A 26,516-nucleotide genomic window follows, 5' to 3' on the forward strand; every position below is an offset into this window, starting at 1 on the left:
AGGCCGTGCGCGTCCCTGGGCCGGCCGGCCGAGCCTCGCGTCGCCGTGGGGCCGGTGCTCCAGGGCCGGGGCCGTGCCGGTGACCGAGTGCTTCGCGTTGGCGCGGGCAGAAGCGGGCGCTGTGAATGAACACGGTGTGCTGGGCTGTCCGGGCAGGCCGGGCCGCGTCCCTGGACTGCCACTGCTTGCTGGTGTTCTTTCATCACCGAAGTAGTCCAAGTGTATTAAAAAATTGCCATATTGTTAATTATATGAGAAAGTTAATATTGATTTGAAATACCTTTTGTGAAAGTAACAAACTTACTACCTTTTAGAGTTTGATTTTTGACATCTGACTTTTGCTGTAAAACTGAATGAAATGGGCTGAACTCTATGCAGATCATAAATGCTTTTGGGCAGAAACTGCTTTTTTGCCTGCAGACATCTGGTCTTGTTAGGCTCCTGTCTAAAGGAGACTGGTAGGCCCTTGAAATACAAATAGTTAATGATACACTTGTCCATAAAGAGCTGTTACACCTACAGTATCTTAATATGGTGTTGCTTATATGTGAAACAAGTTGGGAATGCTTTTTAGAATCGAGTTAACTTGTAAGTTTAGCAGTTGGATTCAGTGTGAGGAGTGCTGGAATTGAGGGAAGAGTTTGTGTGTTTGGTATTTTTGAATATTCTCCATGATACTATTCCCTTCAGCTCAGAGGGATTCTCTCTCTTACTGGATGTCAGAGCTCAGTGGAACATCACAGGCCGGCTGGAAAACAAGACTTGTCTTATGCAGTTTGAGGGGCTTTTTTTTTTCCTTTAGGAGAAACAAAAATCCCAGTGTAGGCTGAGCATAATTGGTGTCACAGCAAACTTCTGTAGATGACAGAGGAGTGAAGTGTATGTAAACGGACTCGCTACAGTGGTCTGTAATTTCACATGGTGCCTTAATCTTCAAGTTATTTGTGTGGGGTGGGGTTTGTTGATTTGTTTTTAATGATGTAGAATCCCTAAAAAGGCATCTAAGTATGGTTGAAAAATAAACCTTACAGTGTGACAAATTTGTTTTGACTTGCTATGTAAGATTTGGAGCCATATGAACATGAAAGTGGTATCTCGATAAATCATTTTCGTAGTAGTGTGGGCTGCTCTTTTGCTTCTACCAAATTTAAACCCAACAAAATGGCTTTTCTGCTGTATTTTGTTTTAATTCATCTGAACTCTGTATTTACAATGCTGTAAATAAATGGGATGCATCATGTTTGGGTGGGGAAAAGGTTCAGTCTACTTCCTCCTCTAGAACTGAGAACTCAGTACAGATGAACTGTATAATGTTCACTAATTCATTCAGCAAAACAGCTCTTTGGGTCATTTGCTTTGTAAACCATCCCTCTTCCCACAATTTTTGTTGTTCTTTGTCTTGGAAATGTAAGTGGTGTAGTTCTACCTGACTTTTGTACGTGTGTTAACAAAATATGGTAGTTTAATTTCTTTTCCTTCCTCCTTAGTTAGAAACAAATCTTTCTTAAAGATCTGTTCAGGTACTGTTGCTTAGTTTTGGTAGTTTTGTATAATTCTCTGTTCGCTGTTTAAGAAAAATATTTAACTATTTGTGTTTCTTTGTGCTGTTGCTGCTTCAAGAGCTCCAGCATTGCAGGCATTCTAGGAAACACCATGTTTGGCTGAGATAAGGCCAAAGTTTTAGTGTTCCTGTAAAACAATGCAGGTTAAAGATTTGCTTATGTACTATAAAACTTGGGTATTGTTTTATGTACCCTCCACAAAGATCTGCTAGGAACAAAATAAACAAAGCTGTAGAAGTACCTGTGGTTATTTTTTTAATTTGTTAATGAGTAGGCTGTTTCTCATACGTAACTCATGTTTTGTTCTTAGAGTTTTGACTAGTGTATGTTTAGGCAGCTAACTTGACTAGAAAAGTGTGGCATGTGTGCTAGTTTGGGCTAGCATATTTTCCCCTTGGTTTTTTTTACTTCACTGTGGGGATTGTTTGGGGGAAAATAAATGACAACTGTTGCTTTGAGCTGTCATGATAGAGAGCAGGAGGAATGTGCAGGACAGATGAAGAGCAGCCGCTGGAATAACTGCAGGAATTGCTGTTGATTGACACTTGAGAAAAAGCATTGGTGGAAGTTATTTTTAGCAGCTTTTGTTTTCACTCCAAAAAGGCAGCTATTAAGTGGTACAAAATCTCCAGCGATGTTGTGTAACATTAGGAGAAGTTCTGCATTTTGGAGAAATTTTCAATTACTGGATGCCATAGAAGTTGTCACACTTTGTGCTCTTCTGGAGGCATTTTTAAATTGTGGAAGGTACTGTAAGAGCAGTAATTCAGGAGCTCTTGTTTGGAATTCTGCTTAATCTGAGGCCTTGTCTACTAAAGCCGTGCTGTATTTGCTTTGATGGCTCGGTGAGAAGGGGAGGGCATAGGATAATCGGCTTCTTACTGAGTGTCGTGCAGTGTTTGTGTGAGGTGCTGAACACCTCGGATCCCTCCCGTGCCATCTGGAGAGAGTGCAGTGACTTGAGATTTGGTAACTTGTGTTACTGAACGTTTCAAAGCTTTTTAAAAAGTACTAGTATTGTAAGTACTGAAGAGCATATTTGGGGGAGGGTGTGTCACTGTGAGTAACACAGCTTATCTGAGAGCCTATGCAGCTAAACCTACTACAGCAGCAGTACTGAACTCTTGATCTGAGGGTGGTACTAGGGAAATCTCAGCTACTCTTTAATGTCTGAGCAAAGACCTGGGCAGTTGTGCATCGTGTCTGCCAGAGAGGTAGTTCATGTGCATCAGAGAAAGGGAGAAAGGGCGCAAGCAAAGCCTTCTATGAAGGCTGCCATCTGCAGATAAAACATGGCTCCAAGCAGCTTACAGTGGGGAAATTTCATAAAACTTGTTAGCATAAATAAAGAGAAGGAATGTTTTGTTTCAGGAATTGATACATATGTGGTTATATAAATACGTTGATTCCTGGGTGCTGCTCAGAATCAAAAAGGGACTCAGTGCTGTCTTTTGTTAAGGTAGTTTTGTTAAGCGTTTAAAGCTGGATTTCTGTAGGCCATGTTTTTGATGACAGTCAAATGTTGCTAGTTTCATTTATGTAATAGTGGGTGGACAGAGCTGTGATTAAGTAGTTGCTAGAAATCTTATGACTAATCTTGGTGTTATTTTAGATTCTTAGTCTCAGCCTTTATGTACAAGGATTTAAACTTTGCCAAACAGTTGGAATTCTCTTTAGGGGAGTTGCTTTATTACAGAAATTAGAAGTCTAAAAAAGTTGATAAAGCACTTAGAGGATGTACTTTATAAAGGTAGGCATTAGTGTTTATTTTTAAGACTGGTGACCATAATGATCTGATTCGTGTGGCAGTGAGCCAAAAGGCAAGGAAGGCAGGAAACCTGGATGGAGCAAGTCTGAAATGAGGTTGTTGAACGTGTTTTTTCTTGTTTAAATTACTCTGGCTGATTGGTGCTGCAGAAACACACTACAGGCACTTCTAAGCTTGGAATGAAACCTCTCACCACCTTCCTGTGCTGTTTTGATTAGCCACAACAGACTCAGGAGTTTCAGTGCAAGGTGGGCAAAGGAGCCCGGATGCACAGAAAAGTTCTTGATTGGCTGCTGCAAATGTTGAGTTCAACATTAATTTGTTGGAAGCTCAAATTACCTGTAATGACTTTACTGGAAGCTGAAGCGTCAGCCCAAACAGGTTCCAGAAGCGTGAGAACGTGTCGTGTCTGCGCCTCAAGAGATTTCCCAAAGCATTTGGCTGCTGCTCCACTCGGGATCCTGAAGGTTTTCCCGCCTGTCCTTTGTGAGCTGGCCCAGCACAGCCGGCTGTGGTGTTGGGAGAGCAGCACATCCAAACTGATCTAACTCATCAGCAGGCAGCTAAAATAGCAAGTTGTCCTTATGGGGGAGGAATAACTTTCTTTAACTCCTTGTTCTGGCTTGTTAGAGTGTTAGTTCAGGAGCTAAGATGGGATCTCCTCTTTTGACAGCTGTTAAACAGGTATCTGCATGGTGAACTGCTCCTTGATTGTTTCCCACACAAGTTTTTTTGAAGGGTAAATCCATCTACTTTTGAGCACCAACCCTTTACAACAAGGGAATGTTCAGAGATTGTACTTAATGAGAACAGAATTAAATGCTTCCTTTCATGATGCTGTTATAGCTTGGTAAAGAGTGCGTGCTGAAAGGAAAAAACCCTCAAACCCTCAGACTGTGTGAGGAGCTGCTGTCTTAGAAGCAGGTGTGAAAAGCAGGGTGGAAAACTTCATGGTATGGTCAGAGTTGCAGCAGATAGGGTGGTATGGCAGGTACTGGCTCAGAAATGTAAAGCAAATTACAATTAAAAATGGGTGTGTGGGACAAAATCCCAGATAATTTTGCACGCTGAAGCGACTCTTCCATAGCACAGGCATTTCAGGTGATGTCAGAAGCTGCTATCAAATACCTTCTTGGGCTAATGCAGTGAGGAACTGCTTAAAGTTGAACGGAGAGACTTTAGAGATTGAGCTGTGACTTACGGATGTGACAAAGCTCAAATTCACTTGTGAAGGATTTAGTTCAGGAGGCTCATGAGTCAAACCTCATACTAATGGCACAATCATACGTGTAGGTGCAGCAAGGTTTCAGAGTTACTGCTGACTGGTTGTGAGCAAATCGCTGTAGTGATAAAACATCTGCAAGACAATGCAGTTTTCCCTGCCCAGGAGCAGGAAGGAGGATCGGCAGGGTGTGAGGCTGTCTGGCAGCATCGTTTTGGAGGAACAAGCTCACCGCTGGAATCTCTCACGTACGGCGAGTGGGAAGCCTGCAAGGGAACCGGTCTGCAGTGTCACGGACACTCTTTGCAGACACTATTTTAAAAAAGAAATAAGGCCTAATTTCAGGTTTTCCAACACTTTAATTGAAACGGCAACAAAAATTGAGTGCTGTCGTTAATCAAATGTTTGACTCCAGATAAGATGTGGAGAGGAGGGTGGAGAGTGAAGGAGCTGGCTGCCAGAGTTCTGAAGGAATCATGGAACAGAGCCTTGTCCTGACCCCATTTGAGGCTCTTGTGAATTAGATTGGTAGGAAGAGGTTTGGTGTCCAAGTTTTTCAATACTGGAATGTAATTTATCTATAAATCAGTTAATGAAATGTTTGAATAGTTGGTGAATGCACGTGGGGTGTCACTTTGCAATAGCAGTAAATAATGTGAGAGTTATCATTTGTATTCATTCCTTAAATACTCCAAAATAATGATATATTTAGAAATTATACTTTCCAAGCTTTCTTTAACTTCACTTATATGCAAGTATACAATTTTCTGGAAAAGAGAACAGTTTTGGAGTTGTGTAAGGGTATCTGGAAATACTTCTCAGGTTTTTTTAATTTCAGAGAGTTGGAGTAAGGTGACCTTCCTGAGTATTCAGTCAGGTGACTAGGAGGTGTTAGTAGTCTAATTAATACCTGTGGGTTTGTTGGGGTTTTTGGGACTAAAAAATAACAAAATGTGGTAATCTATCACTTCACAAAATGGATGTTTATATTAGGTGTGTTTTCATTGCCAGTAATTTTAAGGCTGCAGTCTGTCAGCTGTTTTCCTGCACAGTAGTGACTGGAGACACTCAGTTGTCCTTGGGTGTCTGGATGTAATTAGTCTTCTTCCCCTAAAAGAGATGTTATTTCTTGTTATTCAAGATGAATGTGTTTTACATGTGAACTTTCTCTTTTTGCAGTGCTGTAGGTAAAACATGCCTACTCATCAGTTACACAACCAATGCATTTCCTGGAGAGTATATACCCACTGTGTAAGTACTTATAAAACCCAAAGAACTCATTTCTCTCAGCTTCTCAGTGCCTACTGCCATTCCAGATTCCTTAGCTGAATTGTTTGAATTGGCTGCAAGCACCCCTCAGGTGTGTGTACAGTTGGAGCTTTTACTGAAGCACAGTCACACCAGTGCCTGCTGATGGTCCCTCAGTTTTGGCTCTCTGTGCCTTCTAGGCCTGGCTGATTAGGGACTAACATTTGCTAACATTTTACCAGATGTTGTTCTCTTCCAAAATAGTGTGTACTGTCATTTATAATAAGCAGTCCTAAGGCTGAACAGCTTGTAAAACATCATATCACAGTCAGAAATAGTTGTCTTACATGGCTGGTGATTTTTTGTTTATTTGTTCCTTCCACTTTTTGTGCTATTGCCAATCCTGTGCTAAGCCAGCCACAGCTCTGTAGCTCCTCAGGCGAGACTGTGGAGACTCATTTATTCTGGTGCTTCCCTTTTTCTTTCACGCAAGGATTTGTCAGTATCAGTATTAGTGCAGTTCTCTTTTCCAGGGCCTGTTGGGGGATGTTTTATACATGTGCAGCTTCTTTGCCCTCTTCTGATGTCTCTGTATTTTCATCTCGCTATGGTGCTCTCTGGAGTATTGAGTTTTTCAGATAAAATAAATTCTAGTAAGGTTTACAGACACTTTTGTTACCTGTCCAAGGCCTTGCCGCCTTAGTTACTCCTGTTTCTTTTCTTTGGTCTTAAATTCGAGTTTTTGCATTACAGTTGTGTTCCCAGTGAACTTGGTTTAGCCTTAACCTTTGCACCCACAGCTGTGATGAGATAAAAACGATCCCTCCACTGGCCCCTAGTTATGAGCTTTGATATTTCATTGGAGGAGGTTTTGATTAGCAGGATTAATTAGCTTTTTTCTTACCTACTGTTGTCATTAAGGATTCCTTGGTTGTTGCTCCTGTATCTTCTGTTCTAAATCTCACAGCATGAGACAGATTAACTTGCTGAATGTCCCACTAAGACTGGAAAGTGCTTGCTAAGTACATCACCTGCTTTCCTGTGCTCACTGGGATTAACACTTCTTTGGAAGAGCCATGACAGGGATCACTTCTGCTCAGACTGGACCAAGTCTGTTGTGTATAATTTTTTATTCCATTACCCAATGCCACACTTGTTATTTAAAGAACAGCTTTACTGTCTCTGGGGAGCAGACAGGTGCAATGAAAACATTTCCTTCCCTGGTTTTCCCAGTTAGGACTCTATGAGGCTGAAGTCCTTGGGTGCTTTATTTTACTGCAAGCTAATGCAGCTAACTCTCTCTTTGTTTTCAGTTTTGACAACTACTCTGCCAATGTAATGGTTGATGGAAAACCAGTCAACCTGGGTTTGTGGGACACAGCTGGTCAAGAGGATTATGACAGACTACGTCCACTCTCCTACCCGCAAACAGTAAGAGCTGCAGGGTGAAACCAGGAGCAGTTTTGCCTTATGTTGGACAGCCTTGTCTAAGATAAAGCAGTTTTCTTTTTGAACATGAGGCCAACACTGTCACACCTGGAGTTGTATTTATTAGTAACAGTGACCTTCTTTCATTTTATGTGCTGTAGCTGTAATTTATGATCTCTGAGGTGTGTACAGTTGCAAAAAAGTTAAAATTTGTGTGCCCCGTGTATTCGTGTGCACTGGTACTTGTAGGGTTTTGTGTAGTTGCAGCCTCAGAATTGTCTAGAATGCTTGATTTAAAAGGGAAAAAAACCACCCCAAAACTAACCCAAAAAATCTTGGTGCACAGTCCCATCAGCTAGTCCATCGATTGTAAGGTTAGCATGCCTGCCAAAGGCAGGGTTTGTTTTTGGTTTTAGGCGATGTTTGGCTGCAACCTGACACTGTCACTGCTAAGCACTTGATACTGTTTAGTCTGTGTGAAGATGTTCTACATGTGAAAGAGGCAGCACTGAATGAAGAGATTATTGATATTGACAGAGGCTGCGGTGTCTCAGCTTTCCAATGTGCTTGAGCCCATGGTTATTTTATTGCTTGCTGTAGTTTGTGCTGTGACATCGATACAAATGTGCTTCTGTCTTCCCTGTGTGCAACTGGTTAAGTCCTGCCTGCATCCTGCATCTTTCCATGTTTGAGGAAAATGCTGAAGAGATCTGCTCTCTTCTTTCCAGTGTGACTTCAGCTACAGTCAATCTTTGCAGAGGTGGTTTTCTAATCTCTTTAGAGCCCTGACTTTTACCTGATGGAGCTGTGTTATAAGTAAAGAAAGGGTAATTTGCAGGGTTTTTTTGGCTCTTGTTGTTGACTGTCAAATATATGTTAAATGCAAGTAATGCAAAATGCAAAATTGTCCCACTTACTTGACAGCATAACTGCTCTCTTGAATAATGTGAATCTTATTTAAGGAACTCTGGTGCTATTTTTAGTAATCTGTCTTAATTCACAATTTCCCTTAAATTCACTGCTCTCTAACTTAGAGTCATTAGGCTTCCCCATCAGTTATGATACACAAGATTGATACAAGTTTGCCAGTTGTGGGCAACTACAGTTGAAATGCCAGAAATACCTGTCTTTTCTAGGAGAGACTATGGAAAGCTGGTTTTCTCTAATACTTAGATATTTATAGGATACTTAAAACTTCAGCTTTGCTTAACATAAAAATGTTTTCAAAAAAGTGGAAAAAGATATGTTGAAAGATATTTAATAGGGATAGAATGCCTGTGACACAGAATGTCTGTGACAGAGGGACAGAATGCATGTGCATGTCTTCAGCCTGCTAAAGTAACCGAGGCTTTCTGGTAGACTGCAAAAGAATTCCATGTCAATCTAAGCATCTTAGGGAAAAAGTGTCTCCTGTGCAAGCATGTATAACTGTTCAGTACAGGTTTAATTACTTTCAGTTATTTGGATTGGTTTTTCACAGCAGAAGATTAAACAGGGTGGTAAGTCTTGAAATTCTTGTGAAGAAGTCTTCAGGTTTCGGACTTGTCCACTATCAAAGATTCATCATCCCCACAAGACTAACAAAAAGCACAGAGGAAGAGGACAGTGGTGCTGATGAAACCTGACTTTTTTTTAAGATCTGTGTTCAGCCTCCCTTTTCCTTCACTGTGGTGTTTAAAACTCACCCCTTGCATGTTCTCGTGGCCCTCCTTTCCCTATTAGTGCACCTGAGCGATGTTTTGGGCAGGGTGAAAGCAGCGGGTGTTGGTTACTTGGGCAGTGTGTGTTGGGATCAGCCACCCAGCAGTTCAGTTGGTAACTTCACAGTGAAGGCTTGGCATTAATTTGTATTTTTTTCTCCTTACTTTTATTCCTTAAATATACAGGAATTTAGTATCTTCTCCTGAATGCATTTGAAATCTACTAATATTTCCAAATATTTGGGGAAGGAAAGAGTTGGGACAGAAAAGATGGTCACGTCTGTTTCCTCAGGAGAGCAAACCAAAGAGAAATTGTTGGTTGGGTGGTTTTCAGGAGAGGTTTGATCTTGCAGGTTTCCCCTGACAGTGCAGAACTGGTTTCTGGGGAAGGCTGGTGTCTGCTCTGGGTGCAGTTGGTTGTGCTGAATTACAGGGCAGCGTCTCTCTTAAGAAGAAAATCCTCCTTGAGAATGTCTGTGAGCACAAATTGCTGACTGAGAACATTTTCCCTTAAATCCATTTGAGGAGTAACTTTATCTCCTGCTGTTATTAGGTTGGAGGAACCAATGGTAAGAATATATCTTCCAGTCTGGCAGATCAACCTATTGCCGTATGTAAAACTTTAAATAAACTTCAGTTCCAAGTTCTGTCATCTTGTCTTGCCTATGATAGTGATAAATTGGCCCCTATTTTTTGAGCAAATACTTTTCTTGGAACTATCAAATTGCTAGATTTGAGAACTCTGTTACCAAATTTCTTTATATGAGTTGCTAAGATTAAATATTTTCTTGAAAACAAATAGCTTTTCCTACTTAGTAAGATTGATAGTGTGCAAGACACCTGAGATCTTCCAGTATTTCCTTGTGGTTACACCAAATCTTTTGATCTCTGGAGCTAGTGAAGGAGAGAGTCTGCATCACGTGCAGCCTTGAGTCCCCACAAACCTGCAGAATTGGAAAACAGAAGTAGTGGCCATAGTATCACATTATTTGATGTTATTTCTTTCTTCTTCTGGGACGCTGCTGTGGAAACCTGTTGGGTGATGCATGCAAGTGCTTAGCAGTGAGATGTCAGCTGCTGACCTAACAAAATGCCTTGAAATGCAGCACAATCAACTAACATTCTGCAATGCCTGATTCTCTAGCACGTTTGGTACCAGAATAAGTACAGATGCACAGGTAGGTTGGGGAAAGTTGGGCTTGTTTGGGAGACACTTCCCGAGTCTTGGGTCATACAGCAAGTTTACATCAACACAGACAGAGGAAATGAATGTTGGGGTTAATCTTGAATGCTTGTAGAATGGAGCATGTCACCTGTGAAACCTGAATTGTATCCTCCAGTTACCATAAACATGTGCTCTGAAATATTTTTACCTGCCTTTACTTAGAATTTTTTGCCTTCAGTTGAAAAGCAAGATGTGCAAGATTCCATTTTTCTTTCTGCTTTCTTATTATTTAGAAAGGAAAGGGGGGAGCTTTGAGATTTTTAATGCCCTTCTCAATCCTCATTTGGTTACAGAGAAATTCTAAAATTTTTTTATACTGGCATTCAGTAGGAGTGAAGTTTTATAAGAAGTTCAGCAAGATTCTTCTGATTTGGGCATGAAAGTAGTAATTGTTGAAATTCTCGTGTTTTCTTTGGCTTTTTTTATTTCATGGTGTATAGTCAGCCTTTGCAATTTAAGACTACTTTAGAGTTGTTTATTAATAGTTAACACTTTGCAGCATCTTATGCTGATGAGGTCAGTGAAGAAGAAATGACATTTAGAGAAAAAAAACCGTGCAAGGCAGTGGTATTAGTGTCCTGGTTGCTGGCTACTGCAATAGCTGATTATAAATTTGACTGCAGTCTATTTGTTGTTTGTTTTCCCCCCTTCTCTCTGGCTGCTTGTAGCTGCCTGGGAATGGATTTCCCTCTGGGAAAGCTGCCTTTGATTGTCACATGCAACTGTATTGCTGACCTTGCCTTTTGCAAGTGTGGTAGAGCTGGCAGTGTGATGGAGGTACTGCTGATATTGGCCTGTTCATGACATTTCTACAGTGGTTTCTCAGTTGGGCTGACTTCTGTCAACTTGTTTTGTAGGATGTCTTCTTAATCTGCTTTTCCCTTGTGAGCCCAGCTTCCTTTGAAAATGTCCGTGCTAAGGTAAGGATGTGCTGGTACCATTTTATTTCTGAATGTTCATCATCCTGTTCACTTCACAGCAGAGCTTGGAAAATGTTAGGTGCTTTTTTTTCCAATCGTTTTTCCCACAGGCCACGTGAAATGCAGTTTGGAAAAGCAGAAATCCATTTGCCTAACTTGTGAGTCATGGAAGTTCAGAGCACATGACACACTTAAGTACGAATTGTTCCTTGATGCACTGATAACAGTAATTCAAGAGTGTTCAGCCAGCAAGGTGCTGAGATCACAAACGGGAGCTTTCCTTTTAGTACAGTTTGAAATAAAAAGAGTTTACAAACAAATGCCTGTAAACACTGGGTTGACAGTCCTTGTTCCTTGCATCAGCCATCCTTCTGCACGTGCTCTGTGACTGTTGGGAGTGTTCCATGTCCTCAGACAACTCAGCTGCACAAGGAGGCATCTCCATGGGCAAGGGGGGCTCAGGGCTCTTCTGGTGTGTGAGGAAAATACAGCCCTTAATGGGCTACATTTTTTAATTGTGTGGAAACAGCTGCTGGCTTCACTAATGGTGATGTGCCCTTTTCTAATCCTGCCCTGATGGGATCTTGGTGCTCCCGTCTCCTCCGACTGACTGAAAGTGAAGGACTGGGAGCCTTCAGGTGAGGTGTTCCAGGGCCTTCAGGGAACTCTGCCCCCACACAAGAGACACCATTTTTTATTTGTCTTTTTCAGTGGTACCCTGAGGTGCGGCACCACTGTCCCAACACCCCCATCATCCTCGTGGGCACCAAACTCGATCTCCGGGATGACAAGGACACGATTGAAAAGCTGAAGGAGAAGAAGCTGACTCCCATCACCTACCCACAGGGCCTTGCCATGGCAAAAGAGATCGGTATGAGGCAGTGGGGTTATTGTTGGCTGTGTTTGTGGAAGACCTTGTACCTTAACTAAATAAAATGCCTGGCTTTTGTTGTGGAGCCAGCTGGGAGCAGTGCTGCTGGAGCTGTGGGAAGCTGCTCTGTAACTGTGTCTCTGCTTCCCCCAGGCGCAGTGAAATATCTCGAATGCTCAGCACTTACGCAGCGAGGCCTCAAGACAGTGTTTGATGAAGCCATCCGAGCAGTGCTGTGCCCCCCTCCTGTAAAGAAGAGGAAGAGAAAATGTCTGCTGCTGTAAACGTCACCCTCCCCCACCCCATCAACCCTGTGCTTTGCTCAAACAATGGAGCATTCACATGCCAATTTTTTCTGTTATAAATTAGTTCTCTTCCATCAATTCTTGAACCAATTGACAATTTCATGGTTTCGTTTAAAGTATGATCCTTACCTTGCATTCTTCTAAGAGAAAAACTGAAACTCCTGAAAAGACACACCTATGTAAAGCCTTATTTTTAAAATCCTCTTCTTGCTCAATTAAGTGTTGCCAAACTATCTGCTGAACTAAGTCGCATTGTTGTGCTACAAACACTAAGCACTAAACTGTTTTTTAAAGATTCTTCTTGAAAATGACTCTAATTTCTGGTAGGAAATGCAAAATCTTTCTAGTTTTTCACAGTAAGTAACAGTACCAGGGAATTAGCAGAACACTGCGCTCTAATGTGTTTTATCCTGAACTGTTTTCCCAGCGCAGCCGTTGCCTGGTGGTGCACCCAGCACCCACCTCTGGCAATGACTGACACCCGAGTCACAGTGTAAATGCTTTATCGTTGGTAAGGGCTTGGTTGCAATCTAGTTCTTGCTGCTGTGATTGAAAAAATAACTATTCTTACTGAAGTGTATCTAGTCCTTTTGACAGCATTGTATTGTGATGAATAAATGGAATATTGGGTTGGATCAAGAGATAGTGCCAGACAGTATTTTGACACTGTACAGCTGACTTACACTACACTGCCAGAGTAGCTCAGCAACCATTTTCCCAGAGGTGCAGTAGTGGAGAGAGGTTGGTGTTCATGGGTAAATTCCTTTGAATTTCAAGTAGGGCATTCATGTAGGTACAATTCTGAATCAGTCATTCCCACTTTTATGTAGTAGATGCTTTTCTTGTAGAATCTCTTCTTACTGAGCAATATAACTTGTATTTTAAAACTTTCTGATAGAAATTGGCTTTTTTTCTTTTTTTTTTTTTAGAGTAGAATGTTTAAGCATATCCTCCTTATTTTCCTGTTCTTTCTGACCCAGTAAGTTATGCTTTCTGAGGAGCTTTTAGTCTATTAACTAGGTGTAAAAATCATGTGAAGCAGCTTTACACATTTTAGTAATTTTTATATTTTAAACCTCTGTTACTGACAAACCTTCTTAAATATCACTATTTGCAAGATCCCCCCACTGTAACGTGACTAATGCAGCCAAGTGTTCTTTCTGTCACTCCATGTGCAGCATCGATTGCGTAACGGTAACTTGGGTCTGTGAGGTTCTGTAATTAGTGCTAATGTTCTGTACCTTCTAAACTGGCAGGAATATGATGTTGAACTACACCCTTTCAACCACTAAAGCAAAATTTAAAAATAAAAGTTGCAAAATTGTGAAGTTTTTACATTGATCTTTTGCTAATGCAATTGGCAGTATGTTTTGCATGTATGACTTAATAAATCCTTGAATCACAAGTGTGGTAATGTTTGAGTTTCTGAGCAAGTGTCTCGTTCTTGTGCCACTCTGAGCTCACATTCTTGTTCCATGCCAGCAGCCCCGTGTGCCTGTGTCTCCTCAGGGACAGTGTGCAAACCCCAGGCTGGCAGTGGTGCTCTGAGAGCCCAAATTAAACACAGCACTTGGCAACAGCTCTGCACCGGCCTTGCCCTGTCAGTGCAGTTGTTAGAGCTCCTGCAGTGGGTTAAAGCTGCTGGCAGCAGGGGCCAGGTTCTCTGTTCCATTCCCCTCTATGCAAACAGAAGTGCTTTTCCTCTGAACCTCTTACAGTCTGTGCTTAAATGCCCCAGATTCCAGGCTCTGCGTGTTGGCTCCTCTCCTCCAGAGCTGCTGCACCCAAGGCTGGTGCCCTGGGCCCCTGCAGTCCCTGCCTCGTTGCTCTGACAGCCAGCACTGGTCCCTGTCATTGCACAGGAGCCAAGGTTTTATTGTGCATTTAATTTTGTCTCCATACTGAGTATCACAGCAAGAGCATCCACACAGTTAATTCTCAACCACATCATATTTTACGTACATCAGTTTTTTTTAAATAAATGCTGCTGAGCCTTAAAAAGAAAAAAAATTAAAATAGTTACACACTAGAAACAAGGAATCCACTTTTTAAAAATCAGTACAACTGGTTACACATTCTTGGCATAATTGGAGTGGTGCTCAGTAGCTGGAGCTGGTGACCAACATGATGCCATGGCCTGAACAATATTTTTTTTCTTCTCATTAAGTAGTTTTAGTTTCAAATCAATAAAAGCAGTGATGTAGATCAACAAATACAAAAGACAGGTAGATTAAAGAATATTGCACATGTATATCCAAGCTGCACCCAAGGCTGGTGCCCTGGGCCCCTGCAGTCCCTGCCTCGTTGCTCTGACAGCCAGCACTGGTCCCTGTCATTGCACAGGAGCCAAGGTTTTATTGTGCATTTAATTTTGTCTCCATACTGAGTATCACAGCAAGAGCATCCACACAGTTAATTCTCAACCACATCATATTTTACGTACATCAGTTTTTTTTAAATAAATGCTGCTGAGCCTTAAAAAGAAAAAAAATTAAAATAGTTACACACTAGAAACAAGGAATCCACTTTTTAAAAATCAGTACAACTGGTTACACATTCTTGGCATAATTGGAGTGGTGCTCAGTAGCTGGAGCTGGTGACCAACATGATGCCATGGCCTGAACAATATTTTTTTTCTTCTCATTAAGTAGTTTTAGTTTCAAATCAATAAAAGCAGTGATGTAGATCAACAAATACAAAAGACAGGTAGATTAAAGAATATTGCACATGTATATCCAAGCAGCATTTAACCACAACACACCCTCCCCCCCCAACCCCGGGATCCCAGCACAATCTGTAAGAAAAAATAGTGCAATCACTGAGCTGTGCCTGCTGCAGCCCGGCCCGGGCTGGGCTCACTCTGCCCTGCAGCCCTGAGCTGCCCCACAGCTCTGCCACGGCCCAGGCACCCAGGAGGGGACCTGGAAGCAGCAGTAGAGTTGCAGGTAAGGTCTGGCCCCGCCCCCCTCACACATTCACTTTGGTCAAGCGTTCAGCTGCTGCGCCAGCGTACACAGGCTCAGCTGGAGCTTCTCACCCTGATCCGTTCTGGAAAAGCCCAGCCTTCAGCACAGAGACAGAATCTGTGCTTTCACCAGCACAACATTCCCCGAGGTCGCTGCCCAGGCAAGGGCATTAAGACCCTTGTTCATTTTATGCAATGTGAGCAAAGTACTGAAATCCACTTAGGCATGAAAGTGGAAATGTGTCCTGAATACCTGAAACCTGCAAAAAAGCCCCCCAGGTTGTCCTTGAGCTGTGGTTATACTGCACTGGGGTTGTAGTCTCGTGTTTGACAAGACAGACACGATCCATGTTCCTGAGACAAACTGTTCAGAGCTTTCAGCACAACATCTGGCATGTGGTCTGTGATCATCTTGGGACTTATTAAAATGCTGCTGAAGACAGTTTCGTTTGACCATCTTGCTGTGTATTTAATATCTGAAGAACACAACCTAGGAAAAAACCACACCATAAATACAATGGCTGTGTCAGAACTGGAACAGGCAAGCTGGACACTCTGGACATTGCTCAGGGAGGAACTGGAACCCTCTCACAGCAGCAGGTGAGCTCCCAGAGGTGCAGGTCTGCCCTTCAGCAAACAGCTGGAATTGCTGCCATGAAGTGTCCCCGAGGGCAGAACTGCACCAAATTACACTGTGCATTAACAGGGAAAGAAACCACCAAAGATTCAAATAATCTTGCTCCCAAAAACACAGAATACAGCCTGGGCAAGGAGGGGGAGGGGGCTAAACACTGCACATTCACATGGTTAATGTCAAATTTAGGGAATAAGTCACAGTGGTATCAACAGGAGACGAGGCAATACATTCAGTGCTGCACACAGGCTGCACCATTCTGAATTAAATCCCAAATACATGATGGGTGCTCTTGTGTGCTAGTCCAACTTAAAAAACCCCCCATGATTAACTGCTGTGCTATGGAGTAAGATAGAAAAGAAATTAGCTCAATAGAAGAGCAGCCATCGAGAAAACCTGCCAGGTCAGAGGTGTTCAAGTATCTAACTTGCAAAACCAGTATCAAAATTGCTAGAAATTAAAGATGTGAAGCTTAAACAAAATACTGATCTACTGAATGGGAGGAAAAAAGTGAATTTCTTCTCCAATACTTTTCTCTCCTCTCTGTAAGACACAATTTCTCTTTTCTTCTGTAAGATAGTCTTGTGCAAGTTAGAAATGCTCTTATTTCTCTTTCAGAACACAACGAGAGGATATCATGGCCTGCCTGCTGGTTTATGGGCTGTTTTAGGTTCCTTTGTCTAAAATCACCCAACATCAACAAAAAAAACCACACAAAAAACCCCTGAACATGACACTGCCCCAACAAAGCCACAATCCTCACTCTTTCAGCAGTTTCAGCTTTCTGGTATCTGTGTCTCAGCTTCCTGCATCCACAGAAAAGCAGCAAATGACAGGAAAATCTACAGGCTCTGTGGGCACACACTGGATACTGGGGCAGCTACAGCTCTCCAGCCTGGCTGGGTCAGTGTTACAGGCAGTATTGCACCTCCTTCTGATCACCAGCACTCATGTGACTGCTCAGTAACGAGGTATTTTGTTACCACTTCACCACTACCAGGACACACTGCAGATCTGCAGTCTCAGGCAGAAACTGCAGCCTGGCAAAGCTGAACTTGCCAGTCTTAGTGTTTAAGGTCCTCACTTCAGCAGCTGCCATAAATGGGCAGGATAAGGCATAAAGAGGAACAGTGTCCAGGGCTTGCAGCAAAACCAAAAGAAGCCAGGAGGCACAGAATAGAAACTGAAAGCTGGGTAATGTGCAGTAACCAGAACTGGGTACTGGAGATGCAGGTAAGTCACAGAGCTGGAAACGTGTACTTTGAAAGGGAGAAGGAGCTGTAAGTAGACTTTAGAGAGACAGGAGAGTGGAATTCATTATTCCACTTACCTCCTAGAGCTGCATTCTTCAACAATGTGGATAATCTTCCCAGGCAGATACAGATGAGGATACTGAGGGGGTGAATTCAAGCGCGATTCCTCCTCAAGGGCGTTGTATGAAGGCGACCGATGAACCATTAAACTCTCCTCAGCCAGAAGGGGCTGGGTCAGGGCATCCTGGTTCCTTCCATCCAGCTCTGTTGGGAAGTCATCAGGATCTCCTCCAAACACCTCGTACCAACACCCCCGCAGCAAAATCTGGTACTGATAGCAGAGAGGAGAACAGTCCAACTGAAGTCTGGCATCTCTTCAAGTAACTTACTCTAAAAATTACTTCATGCACATGCTCCCCAAACTTTGTTTGATAATTATCTCCTTGCTGAGTTTTCCCCACAGTAACATTCATATCAACAGTATGGATCCCAAGCCTCCAGTAATACCACAGAAAACATTACCATCTTTACCAGCTGAATTACTCCATGTGGATTCTGCTCTGCAGGTTTAAGTTTTCTTGCACCTGTAACTTCTAACTGTCCATTATCTTATCCTGTATTTATGACATCACACAGACCCTCTGCACATCCTGGAAATCTTGTGGGTATGACAGATTCAAATTCAGATGTTCAAAAATGGCAGTTCTGAATCTTTAAGCCACACCTCTATACCTGCAGTACCATCCTGCCTGACATCACACTGATCCAGCACTTTCAAAACTGTGTTTCCCACTAACAGTAAAAAGAGGTAAAGAATTAACACTGTAACAGAGAAATATTTGCTTTCCAAATGAATTCTGACAGTAATATTTAAGTAAAATCATTAATTTGCTTACCTACTCGTACTAGAGTATTAAAGTAAGTAATCTTACTGACTTCTCATAATTTTAGCCATTTGGGGTTTTTTTTCCCATTTTTGTTTTTTAATAGTTTCCTTTTATCAGCAAAACTAGCAAACAGATAATTTCAGGTGTTTGATGGTGTAAACTGGTATATCCGGAGTCTTCCTGAATCCTAATCTCCAACAATACAACTTTACAGGATAGGAGACTAACACAAATGTCACTGAATTAACCACAAACCATTTTGTTCTGAAACACAATTGTAACTCTCAGCTTTAAGATCAAAAATACACACAACCAGCAGTGACTGCATTAAATCTGGGGCTTAACCCAGGTAACAATTCCACAATTTTAACCAGGAACTGCACTTAGTTACCTTGGGTCTGTTGCAGTTTGCCACAATTCTCACTATTCTTCTCTTTAAATCCTCCATGTTGGGCATACTTAACCTGTTTAAACACACAGAACAAAGTAAAGCAAAGCCTTCTATTGTCTGCTATCAAACACATCTCCAAATATCAATTTAAAAGTATTTTCATCTCACCTTGCAACAAGGTCTTTTCCAACAATGACTGAAACAATGAAGTGCTTAGTATAATCTGCAAGTGATTTGCTAAAAATAAATAAAGAAAAAAGAAAAAAGACACTTTAGATGCACTAAAGAGATAAGCAGAGTTTAGTTTTAGGATGATCACTATCTGTCAGTAAAAATGCAAGCATGTGGCAGCAGCATTTGCAGTCAGTGCCTCAGTGGGCGTTCAGACCTCCTTGCTGAAGGCACAGAGTAACTTCAGTGCTGACTGTAAGGGTGTGGGGATGTCCACCAGGCCACAGCAGACAAGTCAGGTGAGCGTTTTTCTGGAACGTTTAAACTCTCATTTCACTGCCTGACAGAATTCCCTGGATGTATTTCAGTCTGTAATGTTCTGCCAAGGACTCGACTGTAATTCCGGACGGAGCAAATTAATTTGAGTGGAGAACATAAAAACTCTTCCCATAGTCAGGCCACAGCTACAACCTAACACACCTGGCAGCTGCCTTAAAGACTTTTACAGCTTAGACACAGAGCCAAGCAACAGAAGTCTCTCACCTTAAGAGCCCTCCTGGGGGAGAGAAGGCGTAACACCTCAGTGTGGGGAAGGAGTTCCTGAGCATGACGGCCAGGATAGATGCTGTCCCACCACCCAAACTGTGACCAACTATCACAAGTTTATATTCCTACAGACAGAGAGACAAACTTAGACAGACACAGAAAAAGCTGTGGGTAATTTTTCTGACAAATCAAATTATTTGGGAGGTAACTTACTGGGGCAATTGTGAAAGCCTGGTTTAAAATTCCATCATTTATTAGTTTTCGATAGATGTAATTTGCAGCCTGAGTTATTCCCTACAAGAGAGCAGTTCAGGTTAGAAGGGTGTATCTAATCTGAGGTGTGACACACGTATAGTTCAAATACAACACCATCACAGAAAACCCTCCTTTTTGCAAAGCTGGTCTTCTCTTTAACATCCTCCTGACAGAGGTCTGGTTATAACCAAGAGGTCTGTTGGTGCTGTTATGTATGGGTTAAAAAGGTTTTGGGCTATTTCGTAAGGACATTAAGTCTGATAAGAGGATTAAAAATTCTACCTTGCAGTGCCAGAGGCAGTATTTGATGCACCAAACACTGAAATAATTTGTGCAATCCATCTGACAAGGAGAACATTCTTCTGTTTAACTAAGGACCCCAGGTGTTTATAGCTTGCTACTGCTGAGCTGATCTACAAACAGCCACAGGCTGCACACACCTTATGCACAAACCCATTCTCCAGAACTTCCTCCAGTGTCAGGTCTTCGCAGTCTGCTGACAGATCAGTGAGAATGTCCTGCAAACAAAGCTTTGCTCAGCCCTCCCTGCAGGGCTGTGTGGCTCATGGGTTGTGCTCTGCTGCTCACTCCTGCCACAGGGACATCAGCTGTGGGAGCAGCACAACACATCCCACCACACACCACCACCCCAGCAAACACAGCAACCACAGCTCCAAGCCTGGCTATTTCCAACTGCAGACACCCCATTGTGGATGCACTCCACCCACAGTGACCTGGAATTACCACCGCCTGTCCTCCACTCTCACTTCCAGTAGCACAGGGAATACCACCCATCCAAGGGTTTATTACTTAAACCTGCAAGACTCTTACCTGTGAGTTATTTTTTACATGTGCCAGAGTAACACAATTTCCTCTAGGTACTGGGAGTTCACTCATTTCTATAAAGCTAATTATTGATATCAGATGGATGATACCTCAAAAGACAAGGTTCCTCTCACAGCAACCACAATAGCTTCTTTTTTGTGATCCAAAGCAACAAAAAATGGAATCTCATAGATCTGGAGGAGAAGAATGTAATCAGTAAAGACACCAACTTTTTGTAAGGGCAAGCACTTGTTCTCACCTTCTGAAAGCTCTTATTGAGCTCCATATTGTACTACGGAAAGAAGCAGAATTGGTCTCTTATCTGGTTAGTCTAAGTGCCTTTTTTCAATACTGAGACAGACTTATATCAGTGGTTTTGTGGCTGTTCCATTAGAATAGAAAAGAAATCCAAACTGAATTGTTTTCATTTGGCTTTGCATCCTGCACTTCATAAATGCTGAAGGCAAACTAGACCCTTCACCCCTTGCTTTCCCTGAATTAATCACAACAGCTTGCTGAATGCCTGTCCAGGTTGTTTACCTTGTTATGAAAACTGATATGAATGAAGTCTCTGTACTGCAGTCCTGTTATGTTTAGGATGGATCCAAAGTGAAAGTTATGACGATCACTGCCCATTATATCAGAATCTGTTGGTCTATTTCTGCAACTAACAAACACAGAAGAGAAAAACTTTCATTTTCCAATTTTTTAAGTTTCCTTTCAAAGAATCAAACTCAGTTAAATTTGCAGAAGGCCTTCTGCCAGGAACCAAAAGTACTTTCTTTTTGCAGTAGCACAAGTAGTCTGATACAAGATGTTACCTCTGCCTTGTTACAGGAGCACTGGCAGAGCAAACAGTGCAGTAAGAAAGAATTCTTAAGATTAAAAGCCACTGAGAGAAAATACAAATGAGGAAAAAGGAAATTCAAACAAAAATCTGCACATCAATCTTATGTTTTATCCACAGTATTATGTGGTAATTTTTTTCAGTAGATTATATTGAATATTTCATGTTAGTAATTGTGAAAATCGTTCTTACAGTCACAAATATCAATGGTCACATACAGCAATCATACATAGCAATATGCAAAATGACATACTGACTATAAACATTTTTGATTAAAGGGGTCAAAAGAAACAAAAAGGAGGCTGGAGGGACAGGAAACTTTAGCTAAGTCCTTAAGACAGGCAAAACTGTTGATAGATTTTTATTTCTATATGTACATCTGTGCCCAAAAGGCACCTAGAAAAAGCCTCATTTTAAAATATGTTTCATTTAATTAGAATTCCTCCTTTGTCATTTTGCTAAATGATTTTTTTATCTCAATCACAAACTTTTCTCATTAAAAAAACCCCAATCTTTGAGAGTAGTTAGAGGTTTGAGGGTGGAATTTTCTCTGAATTTGTGAAAGAGAATTCTACCAGTCAAGCTCATGTACTCCCAAGAGTGATACAGTTAAATGCAACCAAAATACTGCTATTGCAACTGTTTTATTTCTGCTATGACTAGTTAAATAGAAGGCAGCTGTGTGTTTTTAAGCTCTTGGGTCAAACCTACCAGTCACCATTGAGCTTACAGAGTGCAGTATACGGGTTGGTGTATACGTAGTAGGGCCAGCCATAAGCAGCTGCAGCAAACAGCATGTAGTGAGCAGCATTCTCCAGCTCAACATCCAAATCATCAGTCTGGAAGCACATAGGGGAAGAAAAGGAAGCAGAGAGAGGGAGGAAGGCGTGTTAGGCAGCCTCAGAATAAAACTGAACACAGGCTAGTGAAAATCAAGGCACGATGGAATACACACTACCCAAAAGGAAAACCTCAAGATCTAAGAGGAACTAAAAATAGCCACTTGTATTTCAGGAAAAAGTCTGTGTTTATTTATGTAGCTACAGAGCTCAAGGATCTTGTAAAGCTCTCATTGAATCAGTTTCTTCCAATACTGATACACTGATAAGCTCGATGCTGAAAGCAACATTCACTCCAAATATGTTACCTAAGGATGTCCAGGGGAAGGCTAAAGAGTCTGCAGCAGATCTCTCTGGTACAGACTTTTAAAGCACGACCCCATCACACTGGCTGGATTCAAAAGCAAGTTGACAGAGATGCACTGGTTGAAGTAAAACTATATACATCTATGAAACACAGGCCAAAAGGAGGGGAAAAAAATTACAAAGGCACTTTTCCACTGAAGACCAGCAAAAATCAGTTAGCAAACTAACCCACCCCCTGCAAGCATTTTAAAAGATGCTATTTCTGTTCTTACCCTGTCTGGGTATTTGCAGCAGACAAACAGCCCACAATACATACTAGAAGACTATCTTCTCAGTTCTATGCAAAAGGCACCAAATATTATATTCTCCTTCTGTTCCCTTTCTCTCCCAACTGTTCAACAATGATCAAATGTCCTAAATGGTTCCTTTTTTGCACTGAATTCCCATTCAGATATAAGTTCTACTCATGCAAAGGCAGAAAAATGTTTGGCTATAAACTCATCAAGTTGTTTTCTCTGCATTTATTAATACCTTACACTGTTACAAATTTTTATTCCAGTGTTTAATTTAATTAAAAGAATAAACAAAACCAAGAAAACCCTCTACAGAAAGAAGTGCATTTCAATTTGCTTTGGCACCATTTCCTACAATAATTACACCAGAGGCTGCACCAACCCTATCTTACCACAAGAGACGATGGAGAATGACACAGGACTTCTTCAGGCTCCTTGGGGCAATTTTCCATTTTATCTTGCTCTTGATGGAGCAGAATCAAACCAGCTGCTATATCACTTGGCACCAGATCAGTGTCCTGCACAAAGACATGGAAGACTGTGTAAAACCACCCCAGAGCTCAACACTGCAGAGCTCTCTGGGAACACAAGCGAGGCGCTCCCTCTTACTGAGAAGTAGTTGCGGAAGAGCTCGGCGATGCTGGTGAAGGCCACCCGGTGGTCATCGTCCTGCACGATGCAGCAGCACAGCAGCCGGATCCTCTTCTCCCACACCCTGGTGGCAGAGCTCTTCACGTTGTACAGCAGCTGCCCCGACTGGCTGCTCTCCAGGTTGCGGCTCACACCGTCGGGCAGACAGAATGTCTTCTTCCCCCCGAGGGGGTCAAAGACAATGACAACTCCAACGATGGTGAAGACGATGATAATCCAGCTGCCAGACAGGAGGGAGTGGGATAACTGATCTGTGAAACCAGACACTTCTGGCAAGTGTGCAAGAAATCCCAACAACAGATCTTGACAGGCAGAAAACGCAGCTGGGTATGGAATTCTGTATGGAGACCTCTGCTGCTGTCCTGAGGGTGCAGCTCTTGGCACTGGGCTTGCAATACTCTGGGCACCAGAACAAGGCTGTCAGTTCAGTTCACACAGGGCACCAAACCTGGAATCCCAGCCCTGTGCTTTGGAAGCAGCAGCCCAGAGGTGTGACAGCTCCATTTTTCAACACCAGCTAAGTGACCTTGTTACTATCCCCTTCACATTTATCCAGTTTTCTACACTCCCATTGTCCCTCTTACCCTTTCTGATCTTCACCTCCTTTCCTTCTCTGCAGGACATGCTCTCTCTCCCAAGGCAAGCAGATTTTTTAGGGAAGGAGACCATTTTCCTTCTCACATACACTACCAAGCTCAGATTTGTGGGAAAGCACCTTTACCTTGCAATAACTGTCCCAATGACGCCATTTATCACAGTCTTCTCACACTGCACACTGTTGTCTGACACCCACACAGCTCCTACAATAGCCCAGATGAATTCAGGGAAGTAGAGAAGGAGGCGAGTATAAAGTATTTTGGGAAGTGATTTTCTTGGGCCTGGATTAGAAATTGTTCCTGAAATTAGAGAGAGAATTTAAAACAAGAACCGCTCATGAATGCACCTCAAGAACACAAAATCCTATCTGGAAACATGAACTTTCTGGGCTTTACAGAAAGTAAGAAACAACTGAAACGATCAAGTTCTTTCATACTAATGGAAAGCTATCACTGAAGCAAAGAAAAACAACAATGGGTTTATAGCTGTGATTCTTAGAATTTACTAAAACCCAAACCAACTCTAGTCAGAGACAATTCTGCACTGAACTTGGGGCAGCAGTGCTGTGCCCAGCATAAGCCAAAGCTGCATCCAGGAGCAATGGCTCACCTACAGCTCCTCATAACACTTGGGGCCCTTTATTATTCTATTTAGCTTTTAGTTGGTTGAATATTTAATTTTCAGATGCTATTTTGCTGGGCTATTATGAAGTTTTGTTAATGGAGTTACTAAATAATAGGAGAACAAAAGTAGGACCATTACCAGGACAAATACTTCTCAGGCTATTCTCTGCTTTGTTAATTTACTAACAAGCTCTTCGTTTTAGCACTCTCAGGCAATAAAAAGGGAGTAACTTTTGGCCAACTCATCTCCTTAAACCAGTTTGCTGATCCCAAGGTAATGAGGTACACCTGAGCGGGGTGTGCGTGCTCAGGTGTAGACAGGCAATTTATAAAGGCTGCTGAACAAAAACAACTTTGGAAACTTTTTTCCAATTACACAGCTGTGGTTCACACCCAGTGATCAAACTGTTTCAGAAGCCCTCGATCCAGAGGTTGCTTTTTCCCATTCCCAGGTCGCAGCCTGTCCTGTAGCAGCGTGGTTGCTTACACAGACACAATCAGATGGAACTGTAGTTCCTCTAAACAACTTTTCCTTTCTCAGCACCACCCACAGGGTGTGGAGACTCCAGCCAGGTTCCCTGCTGGCATCACCAACTGCCAGCACAGCACAAGGGCTGGTGCAAGACCCAGCACACCCAAACCCACACATTACAACCACAGTCCAACACACCTCACCTTTTATTTTCTTAGAAATTTATTCAGCTTCAGAATTCTTCCATCTCTTAGTTACAACGGCCTTTACAACACAATAGCTGTACTTTCATACCGAACAAGGGTCTTTTATTACTGCTATTTACAGTTACCTCTCTCACCTCTGCAGCTTTGGTTAGAGCCTGGTGCTGACAACACCAAGGATATGGGTTTGACCCCTGGATGGGCCATTCACCTAAGAGACGGACTCAGTGATCCTTGTAGGTCCCTTCCAACCCAGAATATTCTGTGAAACTTTGATATAAACAGCACAGTCTGCCTGATCTTACTTCCCCTCCTCTGAAAACTCTAGGAAAACCAGTGGTCAGATTCAAGGCCACGATTATCATCCACACTTCTGCTCTGTCATTTTCTCTTCATGCACTCTTAAAATTGCTTAAATTGAAAGAAGTATAAATACTTATTTACAGAAGCATAAATACTTATTTTCATTGTGTCATGAGAACCAATATATTAGAAACTGTGGAGTCTCATCTGTTACTCCAGAGACCACACACATTTTTCAAACTAATCCTCTTAACATTACTTCGATGATCAGGTGCTTCACCAGAAAAAAGCTTCCCTAGCAATTTTAACCCAAAATGAACCATTTCTACAAATGATTAGAAGTTGCACTGGGATCCTTACTTCTGTTCAGCCATTCAGTTCAAGCTGTGGGTCCTGCTCTATTTAACAGTACTCACTGTCAGTTTTATTATGACATTTATACAATTCACTTTTCTGTGTGTTTTTCCCCAAGCAGCCCGCTGCAGCTAAGGGACTTTTACAAGACATGACTAAACCTGCCCATGCAAGGCAGAACTAACACAATAGTTCATATGATTCTGGATGCATTTCCCTAAATTCCTGTCAGAGAGGTGGAGCAGTGTTTCATCAGCGGTCATGCAGAGAGAGTTTTCAGGATGCTCTGATGGCAATGAACCATTAGCTCCACTAAGATGTTGTGTCTATTTATTATGTTAGATTCCAGACTAATAAAGATAATACTATTAAAGCAAGTATGTTAATGCTGATGGAGTTTTTCAAGTCTGACTACCATCAAAACATTTCAACTTTTGGTGGCTTTTAATGTCAGCTCCGGATTAAAACCACGTATCTATTACAATTCTAGTAGATAAACACAAAATATCATTATCAACTATTTACCTTGCATACTGATGTATACAAGAGCAGATAACGCACATATTATGGAAGCCAGAAGAATGAGGAGGCCGAGCAGGTAGCTGTGCAGCAATCCTCCCCCAGGACAGTTAAATTGCCCCTTGTGAACCGTGTAAAGGACAAGAATCCCAATCCACCTGCCGGGACGTGAGATAACAAGAGTTATAGCCGGAAGGGGGACGCGCCTGCTGCCAAGTGATCACCTGATAGGTAGCGCTCGTCGTAAGGAAAGCGTTGCACAAAGATTAACAGCAAGGGACCTGTTACATAAGGAAAGTGTCAGAATGAAACCACTGCACGAGCACTCAGCAG

At 42.1% G+C, this 26,516-nt stretch overlaps 2 protein-coding genes across 2 annotated transcripts; one reads left to right on the forward strand and one right to left on the reverse strand.

Moving 5' to 3' along the window:
- Positions 1–5,692: 5,692 nt before the first annotated feature.
- On the forward strand, positions 5,693–13,670 carry RAC1 (ras-related C3 botulinum toxin substrate 1 (rho family, small GTP binding protein Rac1)). Its single transcript, XM_008633501.2, has 5 exons — positions 5,693–5,803; positions 7,114–7,231; positions 11,011–11,073; positions 11,785–11,944; positions 12,098–13,670. The coding sequence occupies exons 2-5, from the start codon at positions 7,139–7,141 to the stop codon at positions 12,226–12,228; spliced, it is 447 nt and encodes a 148-aa protein (XP_008631723.1). The 5' UTR covers positions 5,693–5,803; positions 7,114–7,138; the 3' UTR covers positions 12,229–13,670.
- A 909-nt stretch (positions 13,671–14,579) lies between these two features.
- DAGLB (diacylglycerol lipase beta) lies at positions 14,580–26,403 on the reverse strand (the record flags this gene model as incomplete). Its single annotated transcript, XM_017734158.1, has 14 exons — positions 14,580–15,704; positions 17,179–17,432; positions 18,380–18,452; positions 18,548–18,616; positions 19,094–19,221; positions 19,310–19,390; positions 19,792–19,869; positions 20,287–20,370; positions 20,717–20,843; positions 21,735–21,862; positions 22,854–22,979; positions 23,071–23,332; positions 23,834–24,008; positions 26,190–26,403. Coding segments are annotated over 14 exons (1,992 nt in total), but the record flags the coding sequence as incomplete, so codon positions are not given.
- Between the last annotated feature and the right edge of the window lie 113 nt (positions 26,404–26,516).

This window comes from Corvus brachyrhynchos, unplaced genomic scaffold, assembly GCF_000691975.1.
Source record: "Corvus brachyrhynchos isolate BGI_N302 unplaced genomic scaffold, ASM69197v1 scaffold5, whole genome shotgun sequence".
Lineage (NCBI taxonomy): Eukaryota > Metazoa > Chordata > Aves > Passeriformes > Corvidae > Corvus > Corvus brachyrhynchos.

What these genes read in the sequence shown, in the direction of transcription:
- RAC1 (XM_008633501.2), top strand. Translation starts at nt 7,139, where the DNA reads ATGGTTGATGGAAAACCAGTCAACCTGGGTTTGTGGGACACAGCTGGT. An exon ending in TTGAAAATGTCCGTGCTAAG is followed by an intron (nt 11,074 to 11,784) that starts GTAAGGATGTGC and finishes TGTCTTTTTCAG; the next exon opens with TGGTACCCTGAGGTGCGGCA. An exon ending in TGCCATGGCAAAAGAGATCG is followed by an intron (nt 11,945 to 12,097) that starts GTATGAGGCAGT and finishes TGCTTCCCCCAG; the next exon opens with GCGCAGTGAAATATCTCGAA.